Source organism: Callithrix jacchus, chromosome 8, assembly GCF_049354715.1.
Source record: "Callithrix jacchus isolate 240 chromosome 8, calJac240_pri, whole genome shotgun sequence".
Taxonomy (NCBI): domain Eukaryota; kingdom Metazoa; phylum Chordata; class Mammalia; order Primates; family Cebidae; genus Callithrix; species Callithrix jacchus.
In genome coordinates this window covers 18261453-18281858 of record NC_133509.1, presented here as the reverse complement: position 1 = coordinate 18281858, position 20406 = coordinate 18261453, and the positions used below count along the sequence as shown (strand labels likewise).

At 42.5% G+C, this 20406-nt stretch overlaps 1 protein-coding gene across 1 annotated transcript in view; it reads right to left on the bottom strand.

Annotated features, from left to right (window-relative positions):
- Positions 1 to 20406, bottom strand: part of THSD4 (thrombospondin type 1 domain containing 4) — a 672648-nt gene that overhangs the window by 520615 nt on the left and 131627 nt on the right. Inside the window, exon 6 of the mRNA XM_035259084.3 lies at positions 14333 to 14435. Within this exon, the coding sequence (XP_035114975.1) occupies positions 14333 to 14435 (103 nt within the window). The remainder of the gene's footprint in view (positions 1 to 14332; positions 14436 to 20406) is intronic.

Sequence of the window (20406 nt, the reverse complement as noted above, 5' to 3'; positions counted from 1 at the left end):
AAGGGAGAGAGAGAGAAGAGGAGAGAGAGAGACAGAGAGAGAGACAGAGAGAGATCTGGTGCCTGTTCTTTTTTTAAAATTTTATTTATTATACTTTAAGTTCTGGGGTACATGTGCAGAATGTGCAGGTTTGTTACATAGGAATACACATGCCATGGTGGTTTTCTGCATCCATTAACCCATCATCTACATTAGGTATTTCTCCTAATGCTATCCCTCCCCTAGCCTCCCACCCCACAACAGGTCCAGTGTGTGATGTTCCCCTCCCTGTGTCCATGTGTTCTCATTGTTCAACTCCCACTTATGAGTAAGAACATGTGGTGTTTGGTTTTCTGTTCCTGTGTTAGTTTGCTGAGAATAATGGTTTCCAGTTTTATCCATGTCCCTGCAAAGAACATAAACTTATCCTTTTATATGGCTGCATAGTATTCCATAGTGTATACGTGCCACATTTTCTTTATCCAGTCTATCATTGATGTAACCAGTTGGTTTGGTTCCAAGTCTTTGCTATTGTGAATAGTGCTGTAATAAACATGTGTGCATGTGTCTTTATAGTAGAATGATTTATAATCTGTTGGGTATACATCCAGTAATGGGATTGCTGGGTCAAATGGTATTTCTGGTTGTAATCCTTGAGAAATCACCACACTTTTTTCCACAATGGTTGAACTAATTTATACTCCCACCAACAGTGTAAAAGCATTCCTATTTCTCCACATCCTCTCTAGCATCTGTTCTTTCCCAGCTTTTTAATGATTGCCACTCTAACTGGTGTCAGATGGTATCTCATTGTGGTTTTGATTTGCATTTCTCTAATGACCAGTGATGATGAGCTTTTTTTCATATATTTGTTGGCCGCATAAATGTCTGCTTTGGAGAAGTATCTGTTCATAAACTTCGCCCACTTTTTGATGGGTTGGTTTGTTTTTTTCTTGTAAATTTATTTAAGTTCCATGCTGATTCTGAATAGTAGCCTTTTGTCAGATGGATAGATTGCAAAAACTTTCTCCCTTTCCATAGGTTACCAGTTCACTCTGATGATAGTTTATTTTGCTGTGCAGAAGCTCTTTAGTTTAATTAGATCCTATTTGTTAATTCTGGCTTTTGCTGGCATTGCTTTTTGTGTTTTAGTCATGAAGTCTTTGCCCATGCCTATGTCCTGAATGATATTGCCTAGGTTATCTTCTAGGGTTTTTATGGTTTTAGGTCTTACATTTAAGTCTTTAATCCATCTTGGGTTAATTTTTGTATAAGGTATAAGGAAGGGGTCCAGTTTCAGTTTTCCGTATATGCCTAGCCAGTTTTCCCAACACCGTTTATTAAATAGGGAATCCTTTCCCCACTGCTTGTTTTTGTCAGGTTTATCAAAGATCAGATGGTTGTAGATGTGTGTGGCATTATTTCTGAGGCCTCTCTTCTGTTTCATTGTTCTACATGTCTGTCTTGGTACCAGTACCATGCTGTTTTGGTTACTGTAGCCTTTTAGTATAGTTTAAAGTCAGGTAGTGTGATGCCTCCAGCTTCGTTCTTTTTGCTTAAGAATGTCTTGGCTGTATGGGCTCTATTTTGGTTCCATATGAAATTTAAAGTAGTTTTTTTTTTTCTAAATCTGTGAAGAAAGTCAATTGTAGCTTGATGGGAAGAGCATTGAATGTATAAATTACTCTGGGCAGTAAGGTCATTTTCACAATATTAATTCTTCCTATTCATGAGCATGGGATGTTTTTCCATTTGTTTGTATCCCCTTTTATTTCTTTGAGCAGTGGTTTATAGTTCTCCTTGAAGAAGTCCTTCACATCCCTTGTAAGTTGTATTCCTAGGTATTTTGTTCTCTTTATAACAATGTGAATGGGAGTTTGCTCATGATTTGGCTCTCCATTTGTCTATTATTGGTGTATAAGAATGCCTGTGATTTTTGCACATTGATTTTGAATCCTGAGACTTTGATGAAGTTGCTTATCTATCAGCTTAAGGAGATTTGGGGCTGAGATTTTGGTTTCCTAAATATACCATGTCATCTGCAAACAGAGATAATTTAACTTCCTGTTTTCCTATTTGAATACCCTTTATTTCTTTCTCTTGCCTGATCGCCCTTGCCAGAACTTCCAATACTATGTTGAATAGGACTGGTGAAAGAGGACATCTTTGTCTTGTGCCAGTTTTCAAAGGGAATGCTTTCAGCTTTTGCCCATTCAGTATGATATTGGCTGTGGATTTGTTATAAATAGCTCTTATTTATGACAAATTTATTATTTTTAATCCTGAGTTCTAATTTGAGATACGTTCCATCAATACCTAGTTTATTGAGAGTTTTTGCATGAAGAGGTGTTGAATTTTATTAAAGGCCTTTTCTACATCTATTGAGATAATCATGTGGTTTTTTTTGTCATTGGTTCTGTTTATGTAATGGATTGTTTATTGATTTATGTATGTTGAACCAGTCTTGCATTCCAGGGATGAAGCCAGCTTGATCGTGGTGGATAAGCTTTTTGATGTGCTCCTGGACTCAGTTTGCCAGTATTTTATTGAGGATTTTTGCATCAATGTTCAACAGAGATATTGGCCTGAAATTTTCTGTGTGTGTGTGTGTGTGTGTGTGTGTGTGTGTGTGTGTGTGTCTACCAGGTTTTGGTATCAGGATGATGCTGTCCTTTAAAATGAGTTAGGGAGGAGTCTCTCTTTTTCTATCATTTGGATTCATTTCAGAAGGAATGGTACCATCTCCTCTTTGTACCTCTGGTAGAATCTGGCTGTAAATCCATCTAGTTCTTGGCTTTTTTGGTTAGTACGATATTAATTACTGCCTCAATTTCAGAATTTGTTATAGGTCTATTCAGGGATTAGACTTTTTCCTGGTTTAGTCTTTGGAGGATGTATGTGTCCAGAAATTTATCCATTTCTTCTAGATTTTCTAGTTTATTTGCATAGAGGTGTTTATAGTATTTGCTGATGGTAGTTTGTATTTCTGTGGGATCAGTGGTGATACTCCTTTATCATTTTTTATTGTGTCTATTTGATTCTTCTCTCTTTTCTTCTTTACTAGTCTGGCTAGTGGTCTATCTATTTTGTTAATCTTTTCAAAAATCCAGATCCTGGATTCATTGCTTTTTTTAAGAGCTTTTCATGTCTCTATCTCCTTCAGTTCTGCTCTAATCTTAGTTATTTCTTGTCTTCTGCTAGCTTTTGAATTTGTTTGCTCTTGCTTCTCTAGTTCTTTAAATTGTGATGTTAGGGTGTTGACTTTAGATCTTTCCAGCTTTCTCTTGTGGGCATTTAGTGCTATAAATTTCCCTCTGAACACTGCTTTAGCAGTGTCCCAGAGATTCTGTCTTTGTCTCTTTGTTGTGTCTTTGTTCTCATTCGTTTCAAAGAACTTCTTTATTTCTGCCTTAATTTCATTATTTACCCAATAGTCATTCAGGAGCAGGTTGTTCAGTTTCCATGTAGTTGTGCAGTTTTTAGTGAGTTTCTTAATCCTGAGTTCTAATTTGATTGCACTGTGGTCTGAGAGACAGCTTGTCATGATTTCCATTCTTTTGCATTTGCTGAGCAGTGTTGTTTTACTTCCAATTGTGTGGTCAATTTTAGAATAAATGTGATGTGGTGCTGAGAAGAATGTATATTCTGATGATTTGGGTTGGAGAGTTCTGTGGATGTCTATTAGGTCTGCTTTGTCCAGAGCTGAGTTTGTGTCCTTAATGTTCATATTAATTTTCTGTCTCATTGATCTCTCTAATATAGACAGTAGTGTGTTAAAGTCTCCCACTATTATTGTGTGGGAGTCTAAGTCTCTTTGTAGATCCCTAAGAACTTGCTTTATGAATCTGAGTGTTCCTATATTGGGTGCATATATATTTAGGACAGTTAGCTCTTGTTGCATTGATCCCTTTACCATTATGTGTTTGTCTTTGTTTTATCTTTGTTGGTTTAAAGTCTGTTTTATCAGAGAGTAGAATTTCAACCCCTACTTTTTTTTTTTTTTTTTTTTTTGGCTTTCCATTTGCTTGGTAAATATTTGCCCATCCCTGTATTTTGAGACTATGTGTGTCTTTGCACATAAGATAGTTCTCCTGAATACAGCACACCAATGTCTCTTGACACTTTATCCAATTTGCCAGTCTGTGTCTTTTAATTGGGACATTTAGCCAGTTTGAATTTAAGGTTAATATTGTTATGTGTGAATCTGATCCTGTCATTATGATGCTAGCTGGTTATTTGGCCTGTTAGTTGATGCAGTTTCTTCATAATGTCAATGGTCTTTACAATTTGGTAGGTTTTTGCAGTGGCTAGTACGAGCTTTTCCTTTCCATATTTAGTGCTTCCTTCAGGGGCTCTTGTATGCAGGACTGGTGGTGATGAAATCTCTCAGCATTTGCTTGTTTGTAAAAGATTTATTTGTCCTTCACTTATGAAGCTTAGTTTGGCTGGACATGAAATTATGGGTTGAAAATTCTTATCGTTAAGAGTGTTGAATATTAGCCCCCACTCTCTTCTGGCTTATAGGGTTTCTGCAGAGAAATATGCTGTTAGTCTGCTGGGCTTCCTTTTGTGGATAACCATGCCTTTCTCTCTGGCTGCCCTTAACATTTTTCCTTCATTTCAACTTTAGCGAATCTGATGATTATGTGTCTTGTGGTTGCTCTTCTCAGGGAGTATCTTTGTGGTGTTTTCTGTCTTTCCTGAATTTGAATGTTGGCCTGTCTTGCTAGGTTGGGGAAGTTCTCCTGGATAATATCCTGAAGAGTGTTTCCCAACTTGGTTCCATTCTCCCCGTCACTTTCAGGTACTCCAGTCAAACATAGGTTTGGTCTTTTCACATAGTCCCATATTTCTTGGAGGCTCTGTTCATTTCCTTTTCATTCTTTTATCTCTTGTCTTCATACTTTATTTCACTAAGTTGATCTTCAATCTCTGATATCCCTTCTTCTGCTTGATTGATTGAGCTATTGATACTTGTGTATGCTTAACAAAGTTCTCATGCTGTGTTTTTCAGCTCAATCAGGTCATTTATGTTCTTGTTGAAACTGCTTATTCTAGTTAGAAATTCCTCTAACCTTTCTTCAAGGTTCTTAGCTTCCTTGCATTGGGTTAGAACATGCTCCTTTAGCTCGGAAGAGTTTGTTATTACCCACCTTCTGAAGCCTACTTCTGTCAGCTCGTCAAACTCATTCTCCATCCAGTTTTGTTCCCTTGCTGGTGAGGAGTTGTAATCCTTTGGAGGAGAAGAGGCATTCTGGTTTTCAAAATTTTCAGCCTTTTTGCGCTGGTTTTTCCTCATCTTGGTGGATTTATCTACCTTTGGTCTTTGATCTTTGTGACCTTCAGATGGAGTTTTTGTGTGGATATCCATTTCGTTTATGTTGATGCTGTTCCTTTCTGTTTGTTAGTTTTCCTTCTTATAGTCAGGCTCCTCTGCTGCAGATCTGCTGGAGTGGGCAGGAGGTTCACTCCAGACCCTGTTTGCCTGGGTATCACCAGCAGAGGCTGCAGAACAGGTTACTGCCTGTTCTTTCCTCTGGAAGCTTTGTCCCAGAGAAGCCCCTGCCAGATGCCACCTGGAACTCTCCTATATGAGGTGTCTGTCAACCCCTGCTGGGAGGTGTCTCCCAATCAGGAGGCACCGGGGTCAGGGACCCACTTGAGGAGGCAATCTGTCCTTTAGCAGAGCTCAAGCACTGTGCTGGAATATTTGCTGCTCTCTTCAGAGCCAGTGGGCAGTAACGTTTAAGTCTGCTGAAGCTGTGCCTATAGCCGCCCCTTCCCCCAGGTGCTCTGTCCCAGGGAAATGGGAGCTTTATCTATAAGACCCTGAGTGGAGCTGCTGCCTTTCTTTCAGAGATGCCCTGACCAGACAGGAGGAATCTAGAGAGGCAGTCTGGCTATAGACGCTTTGCCCAGCTGCAGTGGGCTCTACCCCATTTGAACTTCCTAGTGGCTTTATACTGTGAGGGGAAAACTGCCTACTCAAGCCTCAGTAATGGTGGATGCCCCTCTCCCCACCAAGCTCAAGCATCCCAGGTCCACTTCAGACTGCTGTGCTGGCAGTGAAAGTTTCAAGCCAGTGGATCCTAGCTTGCTGGACTTTGTAGGGGTGGGATCTGCTCAGCTAGGCTCCCTGGCTTCAGCCCTCTTTCCAAGGGAAAGAGGGTTCTGTCTTGCTGACATTCTAGGCCCCACTGGGGTACAAAAAGAAAAATCCTGCAGCTAGCTCAATGTCTGCCCAGTCACTCAGTTTTGTGCTTGCAACCCTGGATCCTGGTGTAGGCACCCAAGGGAATCTCCTGATCTTTGGGTTGCAAAGACCATGAGAAAAGCTGGAATGCACCATTCCTCATGGCACAGTCCCTCATGGCTTCCCTTGGTGGGGGAGGGAGTTCCCCAACCCCTTGCACTTCCCAGGTGAGATGATGCCCCACCCTGCTTCAGCTTGCCCTCCGTGGCTGCACCCACCCTCTAACCAGTCCCAATGAGATGAGCCAGGTACCTCAGCTGGAAATGCAGAAATCACCCACCTTCTGCATTGATCTCGCTGGGAGCTGCTGATCAGAGTTGTTCCTATTCGGCCATCTTGCCAGCCACCTCTGTTCCTCTCACAAGAACACTAATCCTATCAGATCAGGGCCCTGCCCTTAAGACCTCATTTAATCTTAATGAGTTCCTTAGAGGCCCCATCTTCAAATACACTGTGAATTAGGGCTTTAACATCTGAATTTTGGAGAGACATAAACATTTAGTCCATAACATTAATTGTGCTGTGTGTATTAGCAGAACTTATAAACCATAATAAATTTTATTAACATAAGACATGATATATGGAGTGACAATGCCGTGGTCCCTCTCCTATACCTGGGTCACCTTCTCAGTGTCGTTTAATGGCTGAGACTCTTTCCCAGGCTTCCTTAATGTAACAAACTCCAAAGCTCATTTCCTGGTTCTTGTAAAATCCATTTTGTTATTCTACATTTTCTTGAAGGTCTTATCCACTAATCTCACTAAGGCTGATGACTGTAAGTATGTGTCTACAAGCCTAAGATATCTCCCTGAACTTCAGAACCTTGCATCCCCAACCTCCTGTTGTGTCCCACCATTCATTCAGACTCAACACATACAAAACCAAAATCATTTGTTTTCACAAGGAGGTTGCCCTCTAAGCGTTTGTCCTCAATGATATGCTCATCCCCAAAGCAATCATGGCTTAGTCTTGCCAAGTATCCCTGGCATGTACAAGAGAGTTCTCAGAATGGATCTTGTAGGGGGCACTCCAGATACACCACTAGTGATATAGAAACTACCTCTCATTTCCCTGAGGTCTGCCCTTTCCACTCTGAACGTTCATAATGATAATGGATTATCTATGTACAGGGGTGGGCTGTGGGAATGAGAGTGCCTATGAATAAAGCTACTTCATTAAAACATGAACACACTAATGCCAGGTCCACCGGCACTTAGTCATAAGCCTCCCTCCCCGCTGTATTACACTTCTGGTAGTATTGTCTATGTTTTTATCTCACAGTGCTCCCTGCCCTGTCACGTCCCACCATGGTATCTGTGTTGGAGCAGACTGCTGGACTGGTGGAGGAGTCAGAAGCATGCCTGGGGACCTGGCCTCCAGCATTCCATCTTTGGTCCCTCAGAGCTTTAATCAAGGGGCAGATCTCGACTGAAGCGGCTCGGGGCTCTGTGGATATCGGACTATGTGGTGGCACCTTTAATATTCCCCGAAGCAACATCTACTGTTCTTGCAAACAACCTAATAGAAGTCACCTGGACTTACAAGGAAGGCATTCAGGAAATTTCACTGGAGCTTCCTGCCTGTGGGAAGGAAGCAGTATTTGGTGCACCAAGTACTAGGGCTGGCCACAAATACTCCATTTCTCCTCCTTTGAGCACAGGTGGGAGGGTACCTCCCTTCCCCCTTGGAAGTCAGGTGTGATACGTGACTTGCTGTGGCCAATGAGATGTGAGTAGAAACAATGTGGATAAATTATAATTGAAGCTTTAAGAACCCAAGCCTGTATGCTGGCTATCATTAAGAAGTCTAAAATAACAAGATGCTGGTGAGGTTGTGGAGAAAAAGGAACGCTTATACACTGTTGGTGAGAGTGGAAATTAGTTCACCCACCATGGAAGACAGTGTGGCAATTCCTTAAAGACCTCGGCCCAGCAATCCCATTTCTGAGTATATACCCAAAGGAATATATATCATTCTATTATAAAGACACATGCATGCCTTATGAACATATACATTCATGTTCATTCATTGCACTATTCAAAATAGCAAAAACATGGAATCAACCTAAGTGCCGATAGATGACAAACCTGATAAAAAAAAGTCATATATATACACCATGGAATACTATGCAGCCCTAAAGAAGAATGAGATCATGTCCTTTGCAGGGACATGGATGGAGCTGGAGGCCATTATCCTTAGCAAACTAATGCAGGAACAGAAAACCAAACACTGCATATTCTCACTTGTAAGTGGGAGCTAAATCCTGAGGACGCATGGACACACTGGAGCCTACAAGCGAGCAAAGAGGGGAGGAGGGAGAAGATGAGGAAAAATAACTAATGGACACTAGGCTCAATAACTGGGTGGTGAAATAATCTGTACAACAACCCCCCGAAACATGTTTGCCTGTGTAACAAACCTGCACATCCCACACATGTACCCCTGAACTTAAAATAAAAGTTAGAAAAAAAAAAAAAAGGAACTTGAGTCTGGGTTACTTGTTCTTCTTCCCTGCCTCAGTGAAAACATGAGTTGAGGTACAGTTTCTACCAGCCTGGGTCCCCAAGTAAGCAAAATACACACACCTTTACATATGGAACGTGAGCAGGAGTCAAGCTTTTGTCATGTGAAGTCATTTGGATTTGGGGATTATTTGTTACTGTAACAACCCAGCAGCTGCTGACAGAAAACCATCACTCTGTTCATGTCACTCATTGGCGACCTTCAATTTCTGACTCAGCCTCCCCTCCGGCTTTTCAATTGCCACTGTCTTTAGTTCAGCTCTCAGGGTCACACAGTACACTCAAGCTACCCAACATAAAGCTGCCTCCTGGTTTAAAGATTAAAACTGATACCTGATGCCCTGTAGTCTATGACAACCCACTAAAACTCCAGAGTCTCATGCTGTTCAGCCCTGATTACTCTTGACATGAAAACAGGTGGAATTTTCTCCATCTCAGCACCTAAACAAGGGGCTTCCTATTAAACTGCCCATTCTAGGTGGAATGGACATACATATTTATTGTCCAAGACAGAGAGTGAAAGGGGACTGGGACGACAGGCATAAACTATCACTGTGTGAATGAACTGGGACGCGTGGGCACCCTAATTCCACTTTTGCCATCTTTACTGTACCCGGGCTATGAGAAAAATTCCTGGAGGCGTTATCTAAGGACAGGTCACCAAATCCAGGAAATGCAATTAAAGGCCTAAGAAGAACCATCTGGTAAAATTAATGTGTTTATCAGAGAGTATACTCTGCTTTTACTATTCTATGTAGCATTGTACTGAATGAGTGCAGCTGTTTCCCTAAGTAGGCACATGCGAATAGCAGGAGACATCCAAACAAAACTAAAAACCCAATGCAAAATCCAGCCGTAAAGCATGAACACCCTGCAGAAACATTAGCAGTGTCTTCTTCCCGCCGGTCAGCCTGGGAGCCATTTAAGAGGAGGAAGGATCAAATCAAGAAAACAATCTTAGCAGCAAAAGGAATTACTTAAACAAGCCAAAGTAAACTTAACTTCAGTGACCAAAAGCTTCCTCTCTCCTAGGCATGTGAGAAATATCAATGTCAGTGACTATTTTAAAAGACTGCTTAATTTTCTAGTAACACAATGTAAAGGACAGTTGATTAATCTACATTAGGATGCTAATCATTAAACGCCTCAGTGGCTTACCATAAAGAAGTATGCACTGATTTTGGTAGAAGAATGTTTTCCTGTCTGTCTCAATCTCCACTTCTCTGTCTCCTCTTCATGTGATGTGGGTCCCCTACCATAGGGATGGTCACATGACCTGAGCTAGCCCAAGTTTCCCATGCCCAAAACCTAGTTCCAGGGATGGGAATAGGATCCAAACAAGACCACGGTATAGTCTGTCTGGGATTGAAACAGTCACTGGGTCTATTAGTTTCAAGAACTGATGTAACATATCACACAAACTGGTTGGTGTCCTGTTGGACACAAACAAGAGAAATGTATTCTCTCACAGTTCTGGAGGCCAGAAATCCAAAATCAATGTGTTGGTAAGGTCGCACTCCCTCCAAAGTTTCTGAAGGAAGGATCCTTCCACACCTCTTCCTGGTTTCTGCAAGTTGCCAGCAATTCTTGGTGTTCCTTGGCTCATAGCTGCATCACTCTAGTCTCCGCCTTGGCCTCCTCATGGGCTGCCTTCCCCCTGTCTGTGTCTTCACATGGTGCTCTCTGTGTGGGTCCCCAGTCACAATGGATTAGGGCCTATTCTACTCCACTGTGACCTCTTCTAAACTTATCTCTTAATTAGATCTGCAAAGACTCTCTTTCCAAAGAAGGTTACATCACAGGAACCTGGGGTACCTTTAATAAATCTTTTTTGAGGGTGCAATTCAACCTACCACACCAGGTGAGAGAGTCTCTCCCACTATGGCTGCAAGCTCAAAGCCACAGTAAGCATGCTCAACTTTCTGAGATGGAAGTGAGCAGAATCTAGAACTGGAGAAAGATGAGAAAGGCAGGGTCCTGTTACTGATTCCCTGGAATGAAGTCACATCTGAATCCCAGGCCACCTCTTGGATTTCCCAGTAACATGACTAACAAAATACCTTTCTGATGGAAATGTATTTAGTTTGGGTTTCTGTCACTTACAACCAAGAGCTCCCATTAATATATCCACCAACGAATAATGCTCTATAATGTGAATTCAAGTAGTTTCCCATAATCTGGGTGGGACAGAGGATAGAAGAATTCATGAAAAAGATTGGCCATGGGCTGATAATTATTGAAATTAAGTGGATATATAGGAGTGTATCTCACTATTAATACTATTTTCTCTACTTTTACCTATGTTAGAAATTTTCCAAAAAATCAGTAAAATTAAATGTTCAAAAAATAAGTTCTTCCAGGTCTTATAATTAAAGTCTATAACAAATAGAGGGGAAAATATAACACAAAAAGCAGACTCATACAGAAGCCAGACAATAGCAGGCATCCACATGTAATACATGAAAACATCAGCAAAGTTTTCTTTGTGTTCTGCATAGGGCTATCAATATTGGACCTGCATCAAACAGACCTCAAGGTCTTAGACAACAGCAGCTGGCTGATAGCCACCCCAGACCACATAGAAAGGTCTGGCAAGGCAGGTTCTGCTCCTGGGGAAATAACGGAATGCGCGCTGCTCAGGGTAGTGTGAAACTCATCTTTCCTCCCAGGTAATCACAATAAAGCAGCTATTTTCTACAGCCAGCCATAAAGCAAGGGTGCAGCTCAGACAAAAGACAGGGTCACTTCTCTAAATGTTCACTGACAAGCATTGTTGTTCTGACACAATATTTCATGATGCAACAAATACCCATGATTCTATCCTTTGATGTAGGTTAGAGTCATCCCCTCTTGGATTGGAAGTTCTCTACCCTAGCTACTCATAAGAATCACCCGGGATCTTTAAAAAATTCTGATGTCCAGTCTGCACCCCAGACCAATTAAATCACAATCTCTTGGGAGGGGTCCAGGGATCAGTGCTTCTAGGAGGCTCCTCAGTGATCTAATGAGCAGCTAGGGCTGAGAACCACTGCGCTGGACAGACCCATATCTGTGAGGCAGGTGCTCACTTTGGATACATGCCCCACTTCTCTAAGGCATCTACTACCATCAGTTGGAGCAAACTCAATTCTTCATCTACTCTAGTAAGTAAATCTCAATCAATCTAGAACGTTGCTCCTTCTTCTTTGTGCTAATTTCCTAGAGGCTGCATGACAAAATACCATAAACTTGGTGACTTCAAAAGAGAAATTTATCCTCACAGTTCTAGAGGCTGGGAGCCTGAAATCAAGGTGTTGGCAGAGCCATGCCCACTTCAAAGGTTCTAGGCAAGGATGCTTCTTGTCTCTTCCTAGCTTTTGGTGGCTTCCAGTAATCCTTGCTGTTTCCTGGTAGAAGCATCACTCCAATCTCCCTCTTCATCATCACTTGGAATCCTCCCTGTATATCTGTGTCCTTTCTCTTCTTATCAGAACACCAGTCATTCTAGATTAAGAGCCCACCCTTCTCCAGTATGAAGGCAGGATAACTGATTACTTCGGTAATGATTCTATTTCCAAATAAGGTCACATTCTAAGGTTCCAGGAAGAATACTAATTTGGGTGGGGGGTGGGGGAAGTATCTAACTCAGTACACTCTTCTTCACCCATATTAAGTGAGTCTTACACTTTGTCTTCACCAGAATGCATGTAAGACATAATTAATTGGGATTACGGTGCCTTTAAGAAACGTTACTTTGAAATCATTTTAGATTTATAGGAAAGTCACAAAGATAGTACAAAAGTTCCTGTATACTCTTTACCCAGCTTCTCCTGATGTTAAAACGTTACAAACCATTTATAGCCCTGGTGCAGTGGTTCACATCTGTAATCCCAGCACTTTGGGAGGCCAAGGTGGGTGGATCACTTGAGGTCAAAAGTTTGAAACCAGCCTGGCCAACATGGCGAAACCCCGTCTCTACTAACAATACAAAAATTAACTGGGTGTGGTGGCGGGCACCTGTAATCCCAGCTACTCTGGAGGCTGAGGCAGGAGAATTGCTTGAACCCAAGAGGTGGAGGTTGCAGTGAGCCAAGATCATGCCACCACACTCGACTCTATCTCAAAAACAAAATGAAAACAAAAAACAAACCATTTATAAAAACTAAGACATTAACACTGGTACAATACTATTAGCTAAACTATACATTTCATGCCTATTTCACCAGGTTTTCCAACAATGCCCTTTTTCTGTTTCAAGATCCAAATAGGGATACCACCTTAAATTTAACATAATACTCTAAAGAATGAAAAAGGTCAGAACCAAACTCTATCTACAGAATCAAATGAAAACTTCACTTTGGCATCCTTTTGCTCACTTTCACCCTGTTCCCCACCCTTGTATTTGCACTCAGCAGGCTCTATGTTTCCTCTGTACACCCTTCCCGCTTGAATTTGATAGTCTCAATTTCTTGGGCAAGTTAGTTCTTAACAATTTTGAGGTCATGGGACCACTCTGAGAATCTAATAGAAGCTACAGAGTCTCTGAGAACACAGCACAGATAAAAACTATTTAGCAGCCAATTTCAGAGCAGTCAGATACTAATCCACTTCCCTCCTCCCCAAGGGCTTCTACCTAAGTATAGAACCACCTTGCCCAGTTTGGCTTCCCCAGGCATTGATTCTGCAATGAATTCAGCACAACTCACTAGCAATCCCTCTTCCAAGACAATTTCTCCAGATCCTGGACGTAGGGCAGTGTTCCATGCTTTGGGTCTTGGCCAACCTTAGCTGTCCCAGCCTCTGCCTCGGGCTGAGGCTGAGAAGGGCTGGCTGGGCAGAGCTCTTCCCCTGGGCCCTGAAGGCAGCTGGACTCCCTCTCCAGCCAACTTGGCTGTCAGCACAGACCCCCACAAGTTTTGCTTGACCTAACACTTCTTCTGAGCCCACTTTCACCATGGGTGGGAAGAAATATCTCAGAATATTAAAACTTCTCAGTCCACAAGCCATGTTACCATCTGGGTTTTGACAAAGAAAAGTGACTCCAGCAACCAGAGTGGGATCAACGAGCTCTATCCACTTTGGATCTCATGTCATTTGGAAAAGACGGGGACCTTGGACTCAGGGCAATGCCTGCCTACTATTCTTTGTCTTTGGAATCAGCGTGTGAGGCCCCCTACAGGTGAGAACCATATAACTGTACAACCCCACATGCTCTCTTAAGTTCCCATATCAGCCCTGTGGCATGAACCAAGGAAAGGGAAACTCCATCTCTACTCTCAACTCACAACCCTATGTTTGAACCTCTTCTCCAGCTGATTCCTTGAACCCTGTTCCATCCCCCTCACCTTGCCATCCTTGGATGTTGCTTGTTTCAATGCCTCATCCATCTGACTCATGTTGAAGATGGTCCAGATGTCACCTGAGCTATGCTACTTTTAGTAAAGACCCATGCAGGCTTCTCTTTGCCCTGGAGTCATCCTTTCTCCCCTATGACACCCCAGCCAGGATCACACCAGTACCTCCAATATCAATCAGAAGTCAGCAAGAATGGAAAACAGATCAAAATAACTTCTTCGGACAGGGCTGCATCTATTCTTACCTTCTGCAAATGGCTCCCATTCATAAAACCGGCCCATAAATGGCTTGTTGTTGTAGGATGCACACTGTACCTCCCGGATGCTTCTACTGCTTTCTGGACATACCTAATAAAGCAGATAATAAACATGCAATTAGTGTCCGTACTTTTCATAGCTCCAGGATACCTTTCCACGCCCTGGGTACCCTTCCAACTTTATTTTATTTTATTTTATTTATTTTGAGATGGAGTCTCACTCTTGTCGCCCAGTGGTGTGCAGTGGTGTGATCTTGGCTCACTGCAACCTCTGCCTCCCAGGTTCAAGTGATTCTCCTGCCTCAGCCTCCCGAGTACCTGGAATTACAGGTGCATGCCACCACCCCCAGCTAATTTTTTGTATTTTTAGTAGAGACAGGGTTACACCACATTGGCAGGTTCGTCTTGAACTCCAGACCTCAAGTGATCTACCTCGGGCCTCCTGAAGTGCTGGGATTACAGGCATGAACCACTGCACCTGGCCAATTGTCACTTTTATTACAAAAATGTTACATATTTATTGCAAAAAAAATTAAAAAATACAAATAGACTAAAAATTAATTCTGAATTAAAAACATCTATAACCTCACCTTCCAAGGATAACACTTTTAACCTCCCTCTGTGTATACACACACACTCCACACACATAATCTTTTTCACACTTTTGTAACTCAGTGGATTGTGAAATCCTTTCCGAGTCATGAAATACTTATGATGTCAAGTACTGAGCAATTCTAGATGATTCCGAAGGTGTATTTGTTTGTGGTCTAGCCTATTAGCAATCTTACTCATTGAGAGAAAGGGGTTAAGCAGACTGTCTAAGCCTTTGTGGTTTACAGGCTTCCAGTTCTGGTAACTGCCACCAGGTTAATGCAGGGTGGCTCCTGGCTACAGCCTGGTTATGGAGCAGTTTGGTTTCACTTGGGTCTAGTTATTTGAGGAACGGGACCTTCAGCCCACTTGCTCTGGTGTGTTTCTGTTATGAAAACCTGCAGTCCAGCAGCTGATCTCTAGTTCTGATTATGGACAGGGTGGGCCATCAGCACTCTGGGCTCCGCTTCTTGTCACTGTGGGGCCTTTGGCAAGGCATGCCACATCTCCAGGTCTCAATTTCCTCATCTGTAAATGAAAGGGGTTGGATTTGATTCTCTTTTGCTCTAGCACTCTGTGATTCCATGTTAAGTAATTTGGAGTGGAGTGGGATGGTGTTTGGGTGTGGCTCTTCATTGCTGCAGCACAGGTTAGGGTGCACAGGCCGCACCAGAATCACCCAAAGGAGCACTTCAAGCATATATTCCTGGGCAATCTTCCCCACTCTCCTGTCAGAGTGGGACTTAAGAATTTGTATTTTTAACAAACTCCTTAAGGTTTTCTTTCTCAAAGTCGTACATGGGGACTGCTACAGGCATGGTGCCCTCTACAAGTCACCCAGCTGTTCACATCCTACTCGAACTTCGGCTCAAGCCAAAGGGTTGTGAAAAGCATCTTAACTCAAAATGCTCCATGGAGACAGCTGGTGTTACTGGAAACGTACATGGGTCTAGCAAACCCATGTAAGGGTTCCCAGCAGATTGGCTTCCAGAGCCCGAGGAGACAGGCTTCTGTGGCCTGTCCACCTCTCACTAACTATCAGAGCTCAGCCCACCCTCCTCGTTCACCCTGCCTGCTTTTTCCTACCAGTTTCCATCATGTTCTGCTTTAGAGGGCTTCTTGCTCCATATGGTTTGGTAATGCCCACCCTGTGCATTTGTACCAGCAGTCTCCCCAACTGTGACTGTTCTGAATTAAGCAGGAGACATTTTCCCTCACACCTATTTTCAGTCCTTCCTCTGGTCCCTCGTCTTCCAGGAGACCTAATATTCTGATACATACAGTAGATTTCTCTACAAATCCTTGAAGACTTTGAACTATCCTATTATCAGTGTATTCCAGAGACTTCTACACAGTGCTGTTTAATGTTTCAGGGGCCAGGTTCCTTTTCCTTCTGATTATTCACACACACACACACACACACACACACACACACACACCCATTCAACAAAGCTAGATCATACTTTATCCACAGTATGAATTAGACTTTCTGAAGAAAATAAGTCAGAAGAAAGAAGTCAGAGGGAGCTGTATGTTTTTCTTGAGTAGTCTAGTGCATCAGAATCACCTGGATAAACTTGATAAAATACAGATTCCTGGATCTCATCCCAGATTTACTGAATCATAATCCTTAAGGGAGGGATCCAGAAGTTTGCATTTCCAAAGAGATCTCTGGGTGATTCTTTTGCACGCAGAAGGTTGGAAATTCCTGCTTTAGGTGGGACAGAATTTGGACTAGAATTTAGAGAAGATGGGGTAGACAGTGAGAGGCAGCCTGGTGGGGACCAGGCTGCTTGGGTTTAAATCCAGGCCCCACACCTCACTGGCTGTGGGACCTCTCCATGCCTCAGTTAGTTCTCTGTGAAAAATTGTAAAACTATAGTGTTTACCTCGTTGGGTGTTGTGAAGATTGAATGAGTTAATAGATGTAACATATTTAAAACAGTGCTTGGCACAGGTAAGGGCTCTGAACATGTCTGCTGTGGCTGCTATTCCATGGAAGGGGAATGGCATGAACAAAGTCAGAAACAGATGGCCTCTTTGAGAGAACGGAGTAGACTGACTTGTCAGGAGCAGAAGGTTTAGATCAGTGGTTTTCAAATCATAGTGTACAAAAAATTAACCTGGGGAGCTTGTTAAAAATTTTTGCCCCTATAATGATTCTGAGTTGTTATATGTGAAGCTTGGGGATCTGCATTTCAACTTTTTGATACAGGTTATAAACACATGTTAAGAAATCCAGTAGTTAAGGTAGAAGATGGCTGGTATTTAAAGTTGGAAAGAGGCCAGGCATGGTGGCTCATGCCTGTAATCCCAGCACTTTGGGAGGCCAAGGCAGGTGGATTATCTGAGGTCAGGAGTTCGAGACCAGCCTGGCCAACATGGTGAAAGCCTGTCTCTACTAATAATACAGAATTACTTGAACCCGGGGGGGCAGAGGTTGCAATGAGCTGAGATCATGCCTCTGTTCTCCAGCCTGGGAGACAAAGCAAGACTGTCTCAAAAAAAAAAAAAAAAAAGTGACAACGTATGAGTATTGAGATCTTTCAAATACACTGGCCCTTAGCCAGCTTTGCATGTGCTTGCAGTTCATAATCTTAGGGTATGACTTAATACTCCACTCATGCCCAGTGCTCTTACATCCATACACATCTGCCAATCCAACTTATAATGGGTCATTCAGGATACCCTGTCCCTTGGTCACCAGTAAGTCCTTTACATCTAAGCGTAGTCTGGTTCCCCCCTAAGGCAGAAGAGCTTAACAGGGCATCAGAGCCACAGGGATCAGCAGATCCACCTGCAGTTGCCAGGAGTCAACTGAGCCCTGCAGGAGGTAACATGGTGTCCTGGTGGTGGACATGGACCCTTCTGTGACTCCAGCAAGGTCTCATGTAATGCTAGGCAAACTGCCAAGTCAGAGACTGCACACTACTTCCTGGAGGGCAGAGGGACATGGCCAGAAAAATGCAAGGCTTCTTGGACCCAGATGTAGAAGTGGGTTATTGAGGCAGCATTATGGTACAGCTAAGGAAGGCAGAAGGCTGGAGTGATGATGATGATGATGATGATGATGATGATAATGATGATGATGATAATGATGATACCTAACTTTTATTGAACATTTATTAAATGTTAAACATTCCACTATGTGATTTACATACATTCAGCTCAATTAATCCTCACAATAACTATTATATACCCATTTTACAGATGAGGAATCCAAGGCAACAAAAAAATGAGCTGCATATAGTCACAGAGCTTGTAAGTGGTAAAATCAGGATTTGAATCCTGACACTGCATCTAGAATCCATCATAGTAACCACTATGCCAGGGTACCCTTTGTGACGGTGTAGACAACAAAGTTAATTTGTGATGGGTCCTCAGACAAGAGAGCCTTAACTGTGTCTTATCTACGGTCAGGAAAGGTCTAGAGGCCAAAGCTGGATTCAGCCCCCAAGGCTTGGTGAAGTGGCTGGCCCCAGCTACAAGGAGCATGGAGCTGCAGAGTGAGGATGGAAACCAAGCAGAGCCTGGGAAATCCTGTTTCATGTCTCTTTGATAGATTACATCTGTTTGTACTTGTCATACTATTATCAGGATGTGATCTCCTCTCATTTTAACAGACTCTCTGAAGTTAAAACTTCCAGGTCACAGATCCTTTTACATTTGTTAGGTTTTAAATTGGTTGTTTCCTGATGTCATGGACTGAGTCACCTTCACCTTATCAGTAATCGTCTGTACATTGCACTGTGAACCTTTCCATGGGCACAGATTCTTGGAATCCTCAGGCCAGAAAACTGAGACGGGAAAAGCCATGTAGATAGAGATCAGGCTCATTCAGGATGAGTCCCACAAAGTCTGGAGATTTAGAGCCAAGTAATGTCCCTGGGAGATAACCTCCCTTCAAATGACTCCCTTCCACCCAAAAGAGGGAGGGATGTTTCCACTGGGCTTTTAATGGAAGAGAAATAAAGACGTGCTTTAATATGATTAGCTGAATCCTTATAAAGCAATATGAGCCCTATCCAAAGTTCCATCTAGACAATTGCCTGGGGTTGCTATGAGTCACAAATAGCATTATGGAAACTCTGGCTACATTTCTAGTGACCCTGGTTAATCTGAAATGACAACTGACTATACCCAACTTCACTTCTCAAGAAGCCACCATCAGTGATCACACACTTACCTTTTGGTAATTAATTACTTTCACCTTCCTGAGAGATGAACAGCATCATGTCCTATGTACTGGTGCCAAGGAACATGACCTTGAAGTCTGCCTGCATTAGATATGCAATTTTTTTCATCCCTTGCATTGCTCTGGATTCAATCAAAAGACCCACTACCATAGCAACAGATGATGTATTTAACATCACCACAGTCATGAGCTTTTTAAGAAAATGAAATCTAGAAAATGTCCCTGCACTGTCATGAGAAAGTGGCTCTGTGACCTTGGGAAAAACATTTAGCTTCTCAAAGCCTAAACTACCATAATTGAATAACAAGCCCTATACCACCTTCCAGGCCCCAAACCCCAGGGATTTTCATGGGGATTTTTAAGTGGTAACACATTAATGTTTCCAGCTCTCTGTAATGACCAATAAATGCTGGCTGAAGTGGAGACACCCAACGTCCACTGCGGAGACTTCAGTAGTTCCAGAAGTCCTAAGTCCCTGAAAGGTATGTGTTCTGAGCATGCCCTTCCTTCCTTTCTCAACTACAGCTGGAAAATGGGCCTGTTTTCTAGCTAGAAAGTAATATAAACTATGGCCAAAATTCCTCTCCAGTTATCTTGCACATTTTTCAAATATGTTTAATATCTCCTTTCTCAAAAATCACACAGAACAAACTCAACCTCACAAAAACCTTTGCCACCTCCCACCACTTCCAGCAATCCTCCAGTCAGTGAATTAATTGGTTTGTCTGAGGAATTTGGAGAAAGGTTTTGTATATATATTTTTTTAATCTGAGATTTTCTTGATTCTCAAACGCTTTTTTTCATCCAGAGGAAGTTCATCATGTTCTCCTAGAGAGAGGTGTTTCCCTCTCATTCAATACTTACATCAAAGTCCCAAAGGATTTAATATGACACTAAGCCCAGCCATTCACCCAGGTGAATCTTAGATTTTTAAATATTTTGGGGGGCTGGGCATGGTGACTCACGCCTGTAATCCCAGCACTTTCAGAAGCTGAGGTGGGTGCATCATGAGGTCAGGATATTGAGACCATCTTGGCTAACACGGAGAAACCCCGTCTTACTAAAAATACAAAAATTAGCTGGGTGTGGTGGCATGCGTCTGTAGTCCCAGCTACTTGGGAGAATTGCTTGAACCTGGGAGGTGGAGGTTGCAATAAGCCGAGATCGCACCACTGCACTCCAGCCTGGGTGACAGAGTAAGACTCTCTCTCAAAAAAAAAAAATTCAGGATCCCTTCAAATCTAGGCCTATCTCAAGACTGCTTACTTATGTCTGC